Source organism: Neomonachus schauinslandi, chromosome 9, assembly GCF_002201575.2.
Source record: "Neomonachus schauinslandi chromosome 9, ASM220157v2, whole genome shotgun sequence".
In the NCBI taxonomy this organism is placed as follows: Eukaryota; Metazoa; Chordata; class Mammalia; order Carnivora; family Phocidae; genus Neomonachus; species Neomonachus schauinslandi.
Genome location: NC_058411.1, coordinates 71,521,137 through 71,539,794, shown reverse-complemented (window position 1 = coordinate 71,539,794; position 18,658 = coordinate 71,521,137). Strand labels below are relative to the sequence as shown.

General features: G+C 47.9%; 1 protein-coding gene across 4 annotated transcripts in view; it reads right to left on the bottom strand.

Moving 5' to 3' along the window:
- Positions 1 to 81: 81 nt before the first annotated feature.
- SLC7A7 (solute carrier family 7 member 7) overlaps positions 82 to 18,658 on the bottom strand; it is a 34,451-nt gene continuing 15,874 nt past the window's right edge. For 3 of the 4 annotated variants that reach the window (XM_044917851.1, XM_021695356.2, XM_044917850.1), the window contains exons 3-10: positions 6,396 to 6,521; positions 5,455 to 5,599; positions 3,745 to 3,868; positions 3,296 to 3,399; positions 2,926 to 3,022; positions 1,146 to 1,295; positions 805 to 988; positions 82 to 594 (exon numbers count right to left, since the gene is read on the bottom strand). In XM_044917851.1, coding sequence (XP_044773786.1) covers positions 488 to 594; positions 805 to 988; positions 1,146 to 1,295; positions 2,926 to 3,022; positions 3,296 to 3,399; positions 3,745 to 3,868; positions 5,455 to 5,599; positions 6,396 to 6,521 — 1,037 coding nt within the window. In that variant the 3' untranslated portion in view covers positions 82 to 487. Of the gene's footprint in view, positions 595 to 804; positions 989 to 1,086; positions 1,296 to 2,925; positions 3,023 to 3,295; positions 3,400 to 3,744; positions 3,869 to 5,454; positions 5,600 to 6,395; positions 6,522 to 18,658 lie in introns of those variants that run through there. The other variant, XM_044917852.1, reaches the window with a different exon arrangement.

Sequence of the window (18,658 nt, the reverse complement as noted above, 5' to 3'; positions counted from 1 at the left end):
TTCCTCTTAGCCTGATGAGAACTGTCCCCAAGACCGATCTAAAATGAAGTCACTCAAAGTTTAGAACATAACCCTTTTATTATCTAGCACCTGTGACAGTTTCATGTCTCTCTAAAGGAGACAGGAAGTCCAGAGCATTATTGGCCCTTTTAAAGGAAAAGGAGTGGGTGGGCACACCCAGAGGTGAGCGACTGTCTTAACGCGTGGGAATGTGCTACTAGTAAAACCAAGCCCACACCTGACATGCTCCCCACCACAGTCTGTTCCAGATTTTTTTAAAAGGGACAATAAAGCAATGTGTAGAAGAACAAATAAATTACTTTTCATCTCTCAAACAGCAAGTTCGAAAATTGAAGGCACCTGTCCAGAAGCCTGGTCTGAGCAGCTTCAACAAAGATGTACTTTTCCTTTTCATCTTCCTTGGCTCCAGCTAGTAAGGGACAAGATCCCCTGCTTTCCACATCTCAGGATTGATTCTAGATGGTATTTAATTAGACTTGGGATCTCGGTGCTTGGGCATCTCTCCTCCATCTTCCAAATCCATCTCTGCAGCAACGGACATACATAAGACCTGGAGGTACCATGTAGCAGATGCTACAAAGAGAAATGTGAGTCAGAACTGAGAAGAGGTCAGCTGAGCTCAACTCAGGTGGCACTGACCGGGGCTGGCCTGAGGGATAATTCCGTTAAGCCTTATAGTTAACAACAGGAAGGGGCTAGGGCAAAGCTGATGCCGGCAGGTACCAGATGGGGGGTGGAGAAAGCCATACGATAGCTCATCATCTTGAAGATCCAAAGGCTTACCCACAATCCTTCGGAGGCAGTGAGGTCTTTTGTGTTCTGGCACTCTGATGATGAGGAAGTAGAAGGGCAGGCCTGAGAGGGCGATGCCAATGCCGATGAGGGAGTTGATGGTGTCGCTGTAAAGTGGCACAGCTACCAGGAAGATGGTGCAGAGGCAGAAGACAATGGGGAAGAACAGGCTGAGCTGGAGGGCACAGAGGAGACAGCTGGAGGTGAGCTCAGAGTGGCAGCTATAGTAAGTGTCTCCTGTGAAGACCAGGGCACTGAGCCTTTCCATCCCCTTCATCTCCACACCCTACCACCCCTGAGGCCCACGCAAAGGGAGGATGAAGCTAGAGTACCTTGAGGGGACGAGGCCGATTAGGCTCCTTCCAGCGCAGATAAAGCTGACCCACAATAGAGAGCCCCACAAAGAACCAGTAGCTGAAGCTGTAGTAGTTAATGAGCTGGAAGATGTCCTCCACACACAGGTAGATCAGTGCCATGATACCCTGCAGGCACAGGCCCACGTCAGCTCCTCTCACGGCCTGTCACTGGAGACGCGCTTCCCCCTCTTTGGTCTCCCACAGATCCAGCCCCTTCTCAAGTCCTCAGCGTCTCGCCTCTCCCCGGCCCCGGTCCTCTTCTGTTCCCACACGCTTCAGCACCCAAGTTACAGCATGTCCTTCCTTTTCTAGTAAGCCAGGGGCGCCTCAATTGTTTTTTCAGGCCCATGCTTCAACAAACCTTTGCCACAGATCAAAACAATTCCTCACAAATCTTTTGCTGAAGAGCCTCTCCATAATGGCTCCAACCTACATTTCCAGGTTTTATCTTCTACTACCCAACTTCACATGAGCTGCTTTACCCCAGGACTTTGATATGGTTTGGGGTTTTTTTTTAATGCCTTTTATTTTTTAAGTAATCTTAAGTCCAACATGGGGCTCCAACTCATGACACCCCCGAGGCCAAGAGTTAGCATGCCCTACTGACTGAGCCAACCAGGTGCCCCCCCCCCAGTACTGTTTCTCTTAACCTAAAGCCCATCTCCACCTTTTGCAACCTAACCTTAAAAATCCACTTCAAATGTACTTTGTCTAGAGGCGCCTGGGTGGTTCAGTCAGTTAAGTGTCTGACCCTTGGTTTTGGCTCAGGTTGGGATCTCGGGGTCATGAGTTCAAGCCCATGTCTGGTTGCGCCCTCCCTGAGGAGTCTGCTTAAAAGACCTTCTCTCTCTGTGCCTCACCCCTGTGCACACGCTCGCTCTCAAATCTTTTTTTTTTTTAAATATTTTATTTATTTGAGAGACAGAGAGCACATGAGTGGGGGGAGGGTCAGAGGGAGAAGCAGACTCCCTGCTGAGCAGGGAGCCCGATGCAAGACTCGATCCTGGGACTCCAGGATCATGACCTGAGCCGAAGGCAGTCGCTTAACCAACTAAACCACCCAGACGCCCTCTCAAATCTTTTTTTAAAAACAAAACAAATGCACTTTGTCTAAGAAGTCTTTCCTCCCTTACCTTCTATTCCCATGGAAGATCATTTTTCCCTTAAACACTATGTCATTTACTATCACGGCAGTCATTTCATTATATTCAGTGTACTTTATGCTTTATCCTAGACTAGAGGAGGTTACTTTTTTTTTTTTTTTTTTTTTAGAAGATAGTTTTTCTATTAAATTCTATAAGGTTTTGGGAAAGCTAGAACAGTTGCTTCTACTGGTTTCTGGTTTTTGTTTTTAAGATTTATTTATTGAGGGCGCCTGGGTGGCTCAGTCGTTAAGCGTCTGCCTTCGGCTCAGGTCATGATCCCAGGGTCCTGGGATCAAGTCCCACATCGGGCTCCCTGCTCGGCGGGAAGCCTGCTTCTCCCCCTCCCACTCCCCCTGCTTGTGTTCCTGCTCTCGCTATCTCTCTCTCTGTCAAATAAATAAAAAATCTTAAAAAAAAAAAATATTTATTGGGGTGGGGGTAGAGGGAGAGTGAGCCTTGAGCAGACTCCACGCTAAGCGTGGGGCTCGATCTCACGACCCTGAGACCATGACCTGAGCTGAAATGAAGTCGGACGCTTAACCAGGCGCCCCCACTTCTGTTAACATTTCCCCCACAGTCTGGCTTTCAGCCCCATCCTTGAGGTCACTTACATTGAAGAGCAGAGCAGGTATTGGTGTGAACCGCTCAACATGAATCATGCAGATAGCATCAGGGAGATGGCCTTCTCTTGAACCCACAAAGAAAAGCCTATTTTGGGTAAGATGAGAGAGGCTGAGAAACTTGGGGGACACTGGGTGGGGCTGAACACATGCCTCGTAGCCCTCCCACTGCCCTCCTTCAAAAAAGTGAATAATAGGGAATGGGGTTCAGTTTTGAGATTAGTGAGAACTGGAGGCTGCTGATGGAAACAACAAAGGGGTAAATGACTTGGGGAACACAGTGACTAAACTCGGTCCTGTAAGTCCTACCCTTCCCCGCCATAGCTCCTCACAAACCCCCCGTAAAAGGCACCACTCCTACCTAGAAGCAGCCACAATGGAGGCATTGAGGCCACCAAAGCAGGATAACGCAACCGCCAGCGGAATTGTCCAGTTGAAAATTCCAAAAATCTGGTCTGCAAAAGTCTAAGGGAAAGGAACAAAAACGAGTCATTAGCAGGATCTAAAAAGGATGCAGGCATGCCCCGAGACGGCCCCTAAACTAACCAACCCTTCTTCCACAGCTGGAGTGACAACCTTGTAAACCCAGTATCCGAAGCATACTTTTAAGATTTAAGTAATCCCTACACCAAACAGGGCTCAAACCCTAAACCCCAAGATCAAGAGTCTGCCCACTCGACCAACTGAGCCAGCTAGGTGCCCCTATGCATACTCCTTTCAAGGACTGCCCCCCTCTCCAGGACTGGAGCTGCAGGATTCCGAGAAGCCCACAAACACACTCTCAGCCTTCTGCTAGTGAAAATCCTTTACCACAGCAACGGCATCACTGGCTAGGATGTCCCTCATGTCTAGGACGGTGTAATAGGCCACATTGGTCAAGATGTAGATGATGGTGACAATGGGCATGGAAATGCCAATGGACAGGGGCAGATTCCTACAGCCAAAAAGAAGAATGCACACATTAGTCCCAGGGTCACATCCCCATCTCCTTTAATCCTCAGACTCCCACACCAATCCAGGGATGGGGCCTCCTGTGCGTTTCCCCAGTGCTTTTGCCTTTGAAGCTGTGTACAACAGTGACTTCATTCTTGAGCTCAGAGCTTAAAGAGCATCAAGGGAAAGGAGTATCACATTTAGAGAAAAGGCTAACCAAACAGCAGAAAAAGGATTAATAGAGAACAATGTCACCGTGGAATAGCACAGGAAATGACGGGGGGAGGGGGGCTAGTGGGTTTTGGGGGGTTTTTTTCTTTTTTTTTTTCATCCAAGGTCTCTTGGTGTCAGGATTCCTTCTTAAGATTGCCAACATGGGAAATTTGTCTTTTTTTTTAAAGATTTTATTTATTTGACAGAGACACAGCGAGAGAGGGAACACAAGCAGGGGGAGTGGGAGAGGGAGAAGCAGGCTTCCCGCTGAGCAGGGAGCCCGATGCGGGGCTCGATCCCAGGACCCTGGGATCATGACCTGAGCCGAAGGCAGACACTTAACGACTGAGCCACCCAGTCGCCCCGGGAAATTTGTCTTAAGGTTGAGAAATACTAGAGGAAATTAGGCAAATTGTGAAATCCAGAGAATAAGGCCCTCACAAGAACAATGTGTGTATCCAAATAAGCAACCTGGGAACTGTGTTCACTCCATCCCCTTACTCAGTGTGAGAACCTGGGGGGCCATCCTAACCAGTGGCTAAGAGGAAAACACAAAGACAAGGTCCTCTAGACCAATAAAGCTCTGACCTTCATAAACATTCTTCACGGTGAGGGAGAGGGGACATACTCAAGTCATTTAGCTTCTGTCCAGTAGGTGGGAGCACCACCCAGGCTTCAGTCCTGCTTCTAGCATTTGCTCCAGGGATTGCAACACTGGCGGTGTGCCAAGAGGAGTTTATTATTTTGACTTAAAAATTTACAGAAACTCCACTCCCTGGTAATCTTAGTTCCAAGAATCATTGAATTTTAGAGCCAGGAAGGGCTCTGGAGATCATATAATTCAACCCCCTCAATTTACAGATAAGGAAGCAGGCAGAGTTGGCAGGGGATTCAAATTAGTGGAAAGACAGGCTCCAGGCCCTTTGACTCCCTGTCCAGTGCTCTTGTCACTCTGCATGATGGCCGAATAATTTAGAATAACCAGGCTGAAGTAATACTGTTAAATGCTGACACAATACCGCTATGTCAGTACAAATTTGAGAAACCAGGAAGGGCTCAAAAGGAAAACAGGAAAGTTTTGGGGCATCTATGACCTAAAGTTATCTATGTGGGAATAAGGGTGGGTGAATATCAAGGAAAACCCATGAGAAAGCACACATGAACACACAGTACGACCTGCTGTAATGAATGCAGGAATGAAGGGACAGATATGGAAAGGCCTGCTGTTATCCTGGACAATCTATCTCCCTGGCCTTCAGGCCTGCCATCTATTCAAGTGGCACTGATAAAATCTGTCTCGGTAGTTGTGGTGGGCTCTCTCAGTAAATGAGAGCTATCCTTATTGCCATGGAAGACTGATGGTGAGATACCTACCTCTCAGGATTCTTGATCTCTTCAGTGACGTAGTTGAGCGTGTCCCAGCCCGAGTAGGAGAACAGAGCTGAGTACAGTGCCAGGGCAATATCACCCATTGCAAATGATGAACCCTCAAAAGAATTCTCAAAGTGCGTCGAGGCTCCTAGAGTCCAGAGAACATGGAAAGGCAGAAGGATTAGTGGCCTACCCCCAGCTTCAAAGTCATCCAGAAAAGGAGTGGGAGAACATGACGCTTACAGCAAGCGAGTGGCTCAGAACACCTTCGGCAGCAAGGGCGCTGGTAAAAAAACAGGGAACAGGAGAGAGACCTCTACAGTGATGGGCTGGAGTGCAGGGGACAGCACGAGGATCTTGACAGGAAGGACTGTGATGGCCTTCTAGGGTAAGAAACCACGACGGAGCAGGCCTATAGAATAGAAGTGATGTGGTTCTGTCCTGCCCTGTAAGCTGCCCCATTCCTATCCCCTTTCTAACACCACAAACAGCTGGTACAGGATGGAGGAAGGATAGCGCTCCTTACGCCCAGGGCAACAGAGTGGTGGGGCAGGTGTTCCTACCTGGAAACTGGAGAGGAGTGGATACAAGGAGTTCATTTCTGCCCTTGCAGAAGAACTTCCAAGGGCAGAACAATCATAGCCACAGCACTGGGCTGGACAGTCGGCTAAAGCCAGCTCCCAGGGCATGACGGGAGTGTGAGATCAGCCAAGATCAGCCTCCTCTGGGAGCATGCAGAGAAGACAGGCTTTGAGGTCAGTCTGAGTACAAATCCCCACTGACGTACTAGGAGCTGGGGACTTGGGCAAGATACTTAGTTCTGCAGCCTCAGTGTCCTCTACAAAATGGAAATTATGGCATCTAGCAAATGAGAATGCACAAAGGGCATTTAAAGAAGTAGGACTCAGAGAAAATGCTCAAGAGTTCATTGCTCTCCCGCTTACCCTGGCCAAGTCTAACAATGCCCGCGATGATGACAGCGATCAGCGCCAACACTTTAGCATAGGTGAAGATATCTTGTACCAGTGTTCCCCACTTGACGTAGGCACAGTTAACGAAGGTTAAGAGACCTGAAAAAATAATTCTGATCGGTGACCAACCCTACCACCCAAAGAGCCTTAGACCCCCCAAGCATTATTTCCAGTAGCAGTCATCTTTGACCAAAGACAGTGTTTGGGCTCTCATGGGCTCTGTATTCAAAACCTCTGCCCAGCAGGTCCTCACCATTAGCATTCAAAGGCTCCCGATAAACTTCTGTGTGGGCAGCGCCACACACACCCTTTAGCACTTACCCGGGAGGAAACACAAAGTAACTGGATTTGCTTACATTCAACAGTGCTCACAGCAGTGGGAGGTAACCGGTAGCCATACAGGATTAGTGATGTTTTCCAGCTGTTGGCTCTGAAAAGTCATCATCCTCCCAGCTTTTGCACCCCTCCACCTCCTGATACGGGCTCCAGGACTCAGCGCTCTGTGGTATTGTTAACCTTGCCGAATCCTGTTGTGACTTATCCAGTGCCGGGCCGGCAGGTCAGGACGTGTGGCCGAGGATCAGACTGGGGGCCAGACTTCCTGCTACTGCCTGCCAGCTCAGCCGCTTGTTTTTGTACTTGGAAAGATCCTTGGAGCCGAGGTTCCTATAGTTCCTATTTTTCCTGACAGGACAATGCAAAACAGTGAGCCACAAACATTCCTTAAGTCCTACCCTGGGGTAGAGGCAATCCCTTTAACCAGATGAGCTTTGGGAAAGTTCATGGATCACTCTGAGAGCCAGGGTTCTTAACCTAGGGCTTCCACAAGGCCTGAAATTCCTTGTAAATAGTTACGTACATATGTCCAAAGTATATGCATTTTTTTTTAAAGATCCTATTTATTTGACCGAGAGACACAGCGACAGAGGGAACACAAGCAGGGGGAGTGGGAGAGGGAGAAGCAGGCTCCCCGCTGAGCAGGGAGCCCGATGCTCGATCTCAGGACCCTGGGATCATGACCTGAGCTGAAGGCAGATGCTTAACGACTGAGCCACCCAGGCGCCCCCCCCCAGTATATGCATTTTTCTAAGAAAAAGGTCCATGGCCTTTGTCAGAATCTCGGAGAAATCCATTACCCCTAAAAAAGTTTCAATCCAGTACTTCAGAGGAAAGAAAATCAAGAAGGGAAGCCCACAGATGCTGTGAGGTTGACCCCTAGCCCCAGGATGTGGCCGGGAAGAAAGTGAAAAGAAAGGATTCTGAGAGCCAGCTGAAGGTTCCAGATCCCGCACCGGCGCCTGAAGCGTGCAGGCGGGCACCTGCAGCCCGCCTCCACTGTGGCAGCCCATCACCTCACTGAGCCTGCCTTCGTGGCTCAGCCACAGGAGCCCCAGGAGGAGGGCTTACCAGTCCTTGCAAGAGCTCCAAGGGCAAGGTCAGAATCAGCCTGACTTCCCAGTGGAGAAAGGGAGGTCTGGTGCTGGGCTTGCCAGCTTCAGGCCACCAACACAGGAAGCCTCCTCCTTCACTGTCCCTAATCCTCCTGTTGTCTTGTGTCCTGGCCTCACCACCCTGGCCCAGAAGCATCTTCATCCTGAGAAGCAGGGAAGACCAACCTCAGGGAGCAGCTGGCTCATCTTCGGTTTCTGCCTCTTCCTCCTTTACACCCCTTCCTAGTCTACTGGCTGCCCAAGTTCTTTCCTGCTCTTCCCTAGACAGGGCATCCTACTCCTATACAAAAACTTGCCTTTTTGCCTAATAAACAAGACAATAAACAACCAAACCTGATCACAGGGCTGGGCAAGACTACGCCCCGTAACTCCTCCGTGCTAAGTTAATAATTAAAGACACAAGCACACAATCTCCACAAGCACCCCACAAAGTGACCAAAGTGCCTGTATCTCACCTTCCACAAGTCTTTCAGGTCCGCTGACCCTCCGCAGTCAATCACCCATCCTTTACTCCCCACTGGACTTCTGTTTCCAGCCATTCAGTAGCCCTCATACCCCTTCTCTCCATCCTGTAACCCCTACGCCTCACCCTTGGACTCTGCTGCTGCCTCACAAATAGGACCCGGCCCAGGTTTCTGATTAGAAACGCCAGGGACAGGGCCGCCTGGGTGACTCAGTCAGTTAGGCATCTGCCTTCGGCTCAGGTCATGACCTCGGGGTCTTAGGATCAAGCCCTACATCGGGCTCCTTGCTCAGCGGGGAGCCTGCTTCTCCCTCTCCCTCTGCCTCTGCCTCTCCCCCTGCTCATGCTTGCTCGCTCTCTCTCTCTCCCCCCCCCCCAAATAAATAAAATCTTTACAAAAAGAAAAACATGAGGGACAAAAAAAAAATGGGGGGGGCACCTGGTTGGCTCAGTCAGTAGAGCATGCAACTCTTGATCTCGGGGTCCTGAGTTCAAGGCCCACACTGGGTGTAGAGCTACTTAAAAAAAATTAAAAGAAATACCAGGGACACCTGATGCTGCCCTCTTCACAAGGGAATGGGATCACCTCATTGAGATGGATGGTCCCAACACCAAGCCGGGATAGGCTGAAGGGACTAGTTCTGGATCAGAGTCAGTCTGCAGCCATGCACCACAGGGATCTGCTCTTGGCTTTGTCCAGGCATGTGGGCAGCAAACAGACAACTCATCATCCTTTACTACAACAAATTCTGAAATGAAAATACATGGATCGTTTGCATTTTAATCCCTACTGCTTCGCTACTTGAATTCCATATCCATCCATTTGTATCCCTCCTTTGACCCGCCAGTTTTTCTCCCTCCCCCACACCTGAGCCTTATTTTCTCAGCCACTGACCCACCATCTTGCCCTGATCTACTCTCTGTACTAAGCACAGGGACTTGGTTTGAATGAAGAAGGGAATCCTCTGGAAAGAAACCAGGAGCAGAGGAACTGCCTGAAGAGAGCTGGCCCTCACCTTCTCCAAAGCCCAGCTTCCTCTGGGGCCTCTTTGGCCACAGGAGCAGGAAATGGGTATGGCAGGCAGCGCCGCTGACTGGGCTCTTTGTCCTCACCCACAGCGGACACAGCTGACCGGAGACCCCAAAGCCCGGCCTAGTGCACTGTTCTTAAGGTGGAGCCCAGCCTCCTGCTTCAGCGGCAGAGAAAGGAGGGGACCACGGGCTTAGAGTAATATGGAGGCAACCGCAAGTCAACCTCAAGGACAGAAATGCCCTACCCTCCTACCGCTAGGTGTAACTCCATCTCCACCCAACACCGGGCCAAGTCCACAAGAAGACGGCCTGAAATCACCCTGGACCCTTGACTCAGGTGCAGCTCCATTCCTACTTTGACCTGCTTTGGAGGAAGGAGAAGCTTTGAAGAAGCCACTCCTACAATCATCTAAACAGATGCTCCCGAGGGGTGCCTGGGTGGCTCAGTCAGTTGGACGTGCCTTAGGCTCAGGTCGTGATCTCAGGGTCCTGGGATCTGGCGCCAGGCTCCCTGCTCAGCTTCCTGCTCCTCCCTCTGCCCCCCCCTCCAGCTCATGCTTGCTCTTGCTTGCTCTCTCTCTCAAGTAAATAAGTAAAATCTTAGAGAGAGAGAGAGAGAGATGCTCCTGAATGGTCATCAAAGCCAACCTACATGGGCTTTCCTGGAGTAGGAGACTAGTCCTAGCACTAAGGCCCCAGCATCAGCTGTAGAACGAAAAGTAAGGAAAGCACACACATAGGTTGATCCAGAACAGAACAAAGCTTGCAGGCCCACTCCGAATCAGATGGCCAGATTTGGTTTAGAAGCCCACACTAAACAGTCCCTGAAAAAGAACATTAACCCCACAATTCTCCCAACATTGTAATTTTTTGGTTTTTGGGTTTTTTTGTTGTTGTTGTTATTTTTTTAAGTTTTTTTCTTTTTTAAGATTTTATTTATTTATTTGCGAGAGAGACAATGAGAGACAGAGAGCATGAGAGGGGGGAGGGTCAGAGGGAGAAGCAGACTCCCTGCCGAGCAGGGAGCCCGATGCGGGACTCGATCCTGGGACTCCAGGATCATGACCTGAGCCGAAGGCAGTCGCTCAACCAACGGAGCCACCCAGGCGCCCGGTTTTTGTTTTGTTTTTTTCCAGCACTGTTAGTTTTAAATATGTAGAATGTAACACATAAAACTTAGGCCACTCTTCAGTCTATTTTCTGCTTCAAATTCCCAGGGACTATAAAACCTCAGTACTTTATCTATGAGACAACCCATTCCATTTTTAAAAAGATCAATAGCTCTTCCTTCCATGAAGCCAAAAACTTCTTCCTCACAACTTCCACCCAGTAGTCCTCTCCTCTGGAACCACACAGAATCCGGCTAAATGTGCATCCACATAATGGCCCTTCTTATCACTAAAGATTAACATCCTGTCCCCCTGGAGGCTTCCCCCTTTGGGGCTAAAAACCCAGTTTCTTCAGCCTCCTGTGTGCAAATATGGCTTCCAGGCCACTCACCATTGAGATTCTCCCCTCTGCATCCACTTCACTTTGTCAGGATGTCCCTGAAACATGAGACCCGCAGAGAACACTCCAGACATTTTTGCAGACTATGGGGTCTCGGTTTGAATTCACTGTCAACTACAATTCCACCTCAAACTGATGAGCATTTCCCTATACCCCTTTTGGGGCCTATAAAAATGATTTTTTAAAAAATATTTTATTTATTTACTTGTTAGAAAGAGAGAGTACAAGCAAGGGGAAAGACAGGCAGAGGGAGAAGCAGGCTTCCCGCCGAGCAGGCAGCCCTATGTGGGACTCGATCCCAGGACCCTGGGACCATGACCTCAGCCGAAGGCAGATGCTTAACCGACTGAGACACCCAGGCGTCCCAAAAGTGGTTTTTTAAGATTTTATTTATTTGAGGGACACCTGGGTGGCTCAGTCGGTTAAGCGGCTGCCTTTGGCTCAGGTCATGATCCCAGGGTCCTGGGATTGAGTCCCGCATGGGACTCCCTGCTCGGCAGGGAGCCTGCTTCTCCCTCTGCCTCTGACCCTCGCCCCACTCGTGCTCTCTCTCAAATAAGTAAAACAGTAATAAATAAATAAATAAGAAGAAGAAAAACAAAATTTTTTTTAAAAAGATTGTATTTATTTATTTGAAAGAGAGCATGAGCGGGGTGAGGGGCACAGGGAGAAGCAGGCTCCCTGCGGAGCAGGGAGTCCGATGCAGGACTCAATCCAGGGACTCAGGGATCATGACCTGAGCCAAAGGCAGCTGCTTAACCCACTGAGCCAACCAGGCACCCCAAAAGTGATTTTTTTAATACCAAATATGAGACTTTAACATTTATTCCTAGCACCTCTCCTCTGTAAATTTTTGGACATCATTCCCAACTACTAAAAATGGATTTTCCCCCTTAATTTTACCAGGCACTTCAAAAGCCTTCAATTTTGTGAAATCTGCAAGTTTGATTAGCATACCTCTGGGTCTTCCTTGAAGTCATGAACAAAAATGTTGACTAGATAGGCAGAGCCCTGTAGTCTATCATTAGAGACCTTCCTCTATGCTGTCATTATTCCACAACATCAACTAAGAATCCACCAAACTATTCTTTTATCTAGTCCACCTCGTTCTACCTTGTCAACAAGAATATCATGAGAATTTGCCAAGAACTTTTCTGAAATCTGTATACATCTCTGTTCTTGCAATTTAATGACACATCAAATGATTCAAATGAAATTAGCACAGATTTATGCTAGAATGTTCATAGCTATTCCATTGTAATAGTCAAAAATTAGAGGGGCGCCTGGGTGGCTCAGTCGTTAGGCGTCTGCCTTCGGCTCAGGTCGTGATCCCAGGGTCCTGGGATCGAGCCCTGCATGGGCCTCCCTGCTCAGCGGGAAGCCTGCTTCTCCCTCTCCCGCTCCCCCTGCTTCTCCCTCTCCCGCTCCCCCTGCTTGTGTTCCCTCTCTCGCTGTGTCTCTCTCTGTCAAATAAATAAATAAAATCTTTAAAAAAAAAAAAAATTAGAAATAACCACAATCCCGTAGAGCATGCGATTTTTTTTTTTTAAGTATAACCTCTACACCCAACATGGGACTCAAACTCAGGACCCTGAGACCAAGAGTCACATGCCCTACCAGCTGAGCCAGCCAGGCACCCCTGAGCATATGATTCTTGATTTCAGGGTCCTGAGTTTGAGCCCTGTGCTGGACGTAGAGTTTACTTAAAAATAATAATTGTAAAAATAATCATTAGAAACAACCCAAATGCCAATCAACAGTAGAGTGGCTGGGCGCCTGGGTGGCTCTGTTGGTTGAGCGACTGCCTTCGGCTCAGGTCATGATCCTGGAGTCCCTGGATCGAGTCCCGCATCGGGCTCCCTGCTCGGCGGGGAGTCTGCTTCTCCCTCTGACCCTCCTCCCTCTCATGCTCTCTGTCTCTCATTCTCTCTGTCTCAAATAAATAATAAAATCTTTAAAAAAAAAAAAAAAACAGTAGAGTGGCTAAATACAGCAGAATCCTAAATAATGGTATGAACGATCTACAACTATAAAAATATGAACTTCACAAACATATTAAGTGAACAAGTCTGACACAAAATAATGCATATCTTATATATCCACTTACATAAGAATGGCCAAAATGAATCTATGCTACTAAGAAGAACAGTAATTTCCCTGTGTGTGTGCACGGGGGACAAGGGGAAGTGACTGGGAGGAACACAAGAGGGTTTCAGGGGCTGGTTTTTTGATGTGGATGATGGTCATGTGTGAAAATTCATCAAGCTGTACAATTATGTGCACTGTTCCTTTTATATTATACTTCAATAAAAAATTAAAATTGAACCAAAAATGAGGTTAGTTTAGCATGTTTTGTTTTTAGTGAATCCATACCAGTTACTAGAGATCTTCCTTTCTTCTCCTCATACTTTGCTAACCAGGTTTAACAGATTATCCTAGAAATTGGGCTGGAATCAACTTCAAATTATTCAGTGCAGAATGCTCAGAATCTACGTCTTTCTCAGAAAGCTGGATTATCCCTTTTGTGGACAAAATAATGGCCCTGGGAGGCAGAAGAGTTGGTGTCACCGTGATGCGATGCGAGAAAGACTTGACAAGCCACTGCTGGCTTTGAGGATGAAAGGGGACCAAGAGCCAAGGAATCTGGGCCTTCTCCAGAAGCTAGAAAAGGCAAGAAAATGGATTCTTCCCTAGAGCCCCCAGAAAGTAAGATGGCACCGCTGATATGTTGATTTTAGCCCAATGAGACCCATTTCAGACTTCTATAGAACTGTAAGATAATAAACTTGTGTGTTTTTAGATGTATTTATTTTAGAGAGAAAGTGCGTACATGCACACACAGGAATGGGGGGAGGGGCAGAGGGAGAGAATCTTCAAGCAAACTCCCCACTGAGCACGGAGCCTGACACAGGGCTTGATCTCAAGATCCATGAGATCCTGACCTGAGCCGAAACCACTCAACTGACTGAGCCACCCAGGTGCCCCTAAATCTGTGTTGCTTTAAGCCATCCAACTGGTCATAATTTGTTATAGCCGCAACAAGAAACTAATACCTCACTCAACAGCTTTCTTTTCATACCCTTCCTGTTCTCCAAGATCGGGGAGATTTCCGGTGGAGAATGCCTGGGCTAGTTATAAATTCTTTACATTTGTCTGCAAGTGCATAGTTAGAAACACTTAAAACAATGGCCTGGTTTATTACTATCTTCTCAATTCTCCTGGTCTTGGTTTTTTGTTGGCCTAGATCTGTTTTTTATTGAACCTTCGCTAGGTTAGCAATCGTTCTGCTATGTAAAGTTAGAAGGAAAATGGGACTGCGGCCTTCTCCTTTCTCTCCACCATCTGTTATTACAGAACTAACTGCCCTTGCTGTTTTCACTCTGTATGTTGCTTCTAGAGCTTTTTATCCTCTGCAGTCGGTTCTTCAGATCGTAGTTGATGCTGGGCACCGACCTCCGGGTGCTCTTCTCGTGGATCTGGGTCGCTCCTGCATTTAGTCCTCGTTATACTGCCTCTCACCATCTCTTGTGTATCTTGTTTCTAAAAATCTAAGCTTATCAAAAAGCAATGTGTTCGATCACACTGGTTTGTTCACATGGTTCTCCCTCTCTTCCTAAATAATTCTGATAAAATAGGTGAAAATTTCATTTCAGAGAAGCTTCTGGTCTTTCTTGTTTTTTTTAAATCCCTAGCTACAAGATTATAAATTCTTTTCCCTGAACTTCTCCGCAATCTCTGCCCAGATTTAGAGTGTATTTCTGAGGAAATGCACTATTTCTTTTTCTGGGAGGTACAAACTCTGGGGAGGCACAGTCGCTTTCACACAAGGATGCCACGTTTCCCCCGGTTATGTTAAATTAATAATAATAAAACAACAACAACAATCACATCCTTATCCTTTAGCGATTCATACTGAAGCCTTTACAGGTTAAATGGTATAATGTCTTGGATTTGCTTTAAATAACCTAGTGGGACGAAGGGGGGTGGTTGGAGTACAGATAAAACAAGGGTGATTAATCATTCTTGCTGGAGCTTCAACCCTGGGAGTTCATCACATTCACTCTATTTTTGCATGTTTGAAATGTTTTATAATAAACTTTTTTTTTTTTAATTTATAGAGGTACTGCTTCTAATGGAATGAAACAGATTTTAGCAAAAGATGCTCAGGGAGTTGAGACTTCCATCACTACCGTATTTTCCCTTTGGTATAAATTTTGTCATGATTTTTAGGAAAGCAAAATAGTTCTCCTCCCTCTGGTCCGATGGTGTGCAGTCTATGCCCACAATCACATCATTCTTACTTCCGTTTGCTGATCTCCTCTTGTTCTCTCCACCGTGCTTCTTCCCTTAGGATGGGGATTTATTTCCATGCACTATTACTAGAGGAGACCCTCAGGAAAATTCCCCAAGTGGAACCCGAGAGCCTCTGACAGCACCATGTAATCATTCTTCCCCAGGTAAGCAGGCAGGATTAACACAGGCCAGTGTCTTTGTTCCTTAAGAGATGGGCCACACATCTGAGAGGACCGGAGTGAGAATAGAAAGACTTCCCCTATTTAGCTGTAAGAAGAAACGCACCTGCAGGCAGAGAGCGGAAGGCGGCACAGGGTGGTGGTGTTCACTGCATTTGTCAGAATGAAAAAAGGGGGATGTAGGGGCACCTGGGTGTCGTTAAGCGTCTGCCTTCAGCTCGGGTCATGATCCCAGGGTCCTGGGATTGAGCCCCACAGGGCTCCCTGCTCAGTGGGAAGCCTGCTTCTCCCTCTCCCACTCCCCCTGCTTGTGTTCCCTCCCTCGCTGTGTCTCTCTCTCTGTCAAATAAATAAATAAAATCTTTAAAAAAAAGGCAGGGGGCAGTAAAATCCTTTGACAGGTCACTGTATCTTGGAGTACTGAAATTTCCCTCTCATGCAATCAAAAGAATCGAAACATGGCCTTGCCCAGAGGGAGCAAGCATCATCCCATTCTATAGCAGATCTTGATACAGGCAAAGCTCGTTCTGATGCACCACATCAGTCTCAGGTCTTCTAGGAAAGCCGCCACTTCTCAAGGTATACGCTTTCACGGTCGTATTCTAATCAAATAGGAAATTCTCTCCTCCTTACAAGTAAAAGTCAAAAGCAAATGTTTATTGGCCTTATTTAATGTTTATAGATAGGAGTCCAAAAGCATCATTCCCGATCTTCTACCCTATTTCCCCAAATGCATTACTCCGGCAACTTTTCCACCTTTATTTAACTTCTCTATAATTCCTCACAGCCTCTAGAATACCCAGATTTATACTTTCATCTGTACATTTCTCTCCTTTCCCCTAAAATTTCAGGTGAAAGCCATATTAGACATCTCTCTCCCAGTCTCTATGAAATCTGCTCTATCCCTTCCCGGAGTCTAGCCTTCTGGTATCTTAGCATTTACAGTCGGGTACTCTGTTCTAGGTCCTCTTTTTGCTTTCATATACACAGCCTTCAATGGGTAGACATGAAAATGTTACCTTCCACTCAGTTCTCTATCTTGAACTTCAAAGTCACCGGTGACACACCTCGGGTATCTTCTGACTGGTGACATCATTCATCCCACAGGATGGCAAAAGGATAGCTGTCTGTGGGCTTAACTGGCTCGAGCAAGCGCTTTGTGATATGTTGCTCCAGGAAAACCCCACGTCTCTGCATTAGGCTGCTCTACATACAGCCAGAGTCACGGCCCCTAGGGAGCAGCCGAGCCTCTTAATTGGTTTGCTCAGGCCTGCTATACCCAGATGTCTCCAGAACACTAGCGCTGCCATTTCCTCAGAAGGGCCAGAGGTAAGCTCTCTGAAAAAGCCTCAGGTATGTTGCCTAAACCCACAAATTTCAAGTCTTTCTTCCCTTTCTCTGCTGTATGTCTGTGTTGTCTCATGCTGGTTTAGGATACTCTCAACACCTTAAAAATCATTTTTCTTCCTGTCTTCCTTGATGTATTGTTTCTTCCACCCTTCCTAGGTGCTGTTACTGGTCTCAGACAGCAGATGGTCCTCAAATTCTTTTACCTTTCAGGCTACAGAACCATTCTGCTCACTCAGACATCATGGGTGAGAGCATCTGGCAAGAAGACACACCAAGCATAAACCCTATGGGTCACTGGACCAGAGGCCTCCTCCTCTACCTCCTGGAACCCAGCCAGCATGGTGGTCACCATGGCCCTGCACCACTCTGAAGGAGCAAGCTGGCAGTCTGCACCAGCAGGCCCTCCGATTAAGCCACACTATCTGCTCCCTTCTCAAAGCCTCCTAGTCCGTGTCCATCAGATCCTTCCTGGTTTGCTCCACCTGGGACAGTTCAGGTCCTCAGAAACATGACCCCAAGCCTGAGTGAGCATCAGAGTCACCCGGGGAATGTTACCTACAGCTTCAGGGCGCCGACCCAGCAGTTCTGATGAGGGAGGCCTGAGACGGGGCTTCCCGGGGGAGTCTGATGATCTGCCTGCTTTGGGTGTGCTACGTAAGGGTACTCACTAAAAGAAATCATCACCTACAGAACCACCTTGATCAGAACAAGCCCAAACCCTTCACTTAACGCAGTGCCCCTCTATCCTGGCTGCACATTGGCATCACTCGACAAGCTTTAACAGAGTCCAGGCCTCGGGCCCTGCCCAGGACAATGAAGTCAGCAACTCTGGGGTGGAACCCAGGCCTCAGCATGTTCTCAAAGCTCCCCGCGTAATCCTAATGGACAGTGACAACTGAGGCCCAAGGCCTTCCCAAGGCCCCCATCAGTTCTCAGCAGCAACTTTTCTGCTTCCCCAATTCTCGTTCTCCAAGCCAATGCCCATTCTTCTTTTTTTTTTTAGATTTATTTATTTATTTGTCAGAGAGAGAAAGAGAGCATGAACAGGGGGAGCTGCAAAGGGAGAGGGAGAAGCAGGCTGATGTGGGACTCAATCCCAGGACCCCGGGATCATGACCCAAGCCGAAGGCAGATGGCTAACCGACTGAGCCACGCAGGCGTCCCCAATTCCCATTCTTCTAATCAGCGGTTCAGATTTATTTGGTTGGGGAAACGAGGTGGGAGAAGAGGCCATTACCATTTTTCTAAAGCCAGGGTGGGGACCCACTGTCCCTAGCTCGTTCCCCAGCCCCCTTTAGGCTATCCCCTCAGTCTCTTCTGAGGCAGAGAGAAAGAGAACCAAGAAAAGAGAAGACCAAGGGTGAACCCCTGAAGAGCCTTGGGAACCAAACCAGCAGAGGCTTTACCCTCTCAATACTGGTGAAGGTTGTGCCAAAGTTTACACTGACCCCATAACAAAGAACCCTAAGCTCTGACTCCAGCCTGTTTTGTTGGTGTGAATATGGGACATGAAATGTAAGCTTCCTCACCTCCAAACTAAAGTGGCTCTTGAGAAAACTCCTCTGGGAAAGTAACTAGCTTCCAAGGAGAAAGTTCAAAGGGCAAAAATCAGTTGGGGGCCGAGCATCTGGCTGTTCTACTTCATTAGGCCCAAGTACATGAATCAGTCATCTGGTATCAGAAGCTGCTGCATGGGGACGCATGGCCAAAGCTCTCAGACAAACATGCGGAGATCCGGAGTCCTCTACGTCCCACAGGCGGCTCCGGGAGACTCAGGAGGAGCTATGTGCCCTCCCCTGTGCCTAGCTCCCACAGTGGCCCCAGCCCCCAGCCAAAAGCCCCCAAGAGCCCCAAGCATGCAATGCCCTTCTCAGCCAAGTGGAAGCTGGAGGCCTATCTTCTGTTCATTCATCCAGCTGCCGTTTCTCAAAGCACCTACTCCATGCAAGTCACTAGGAT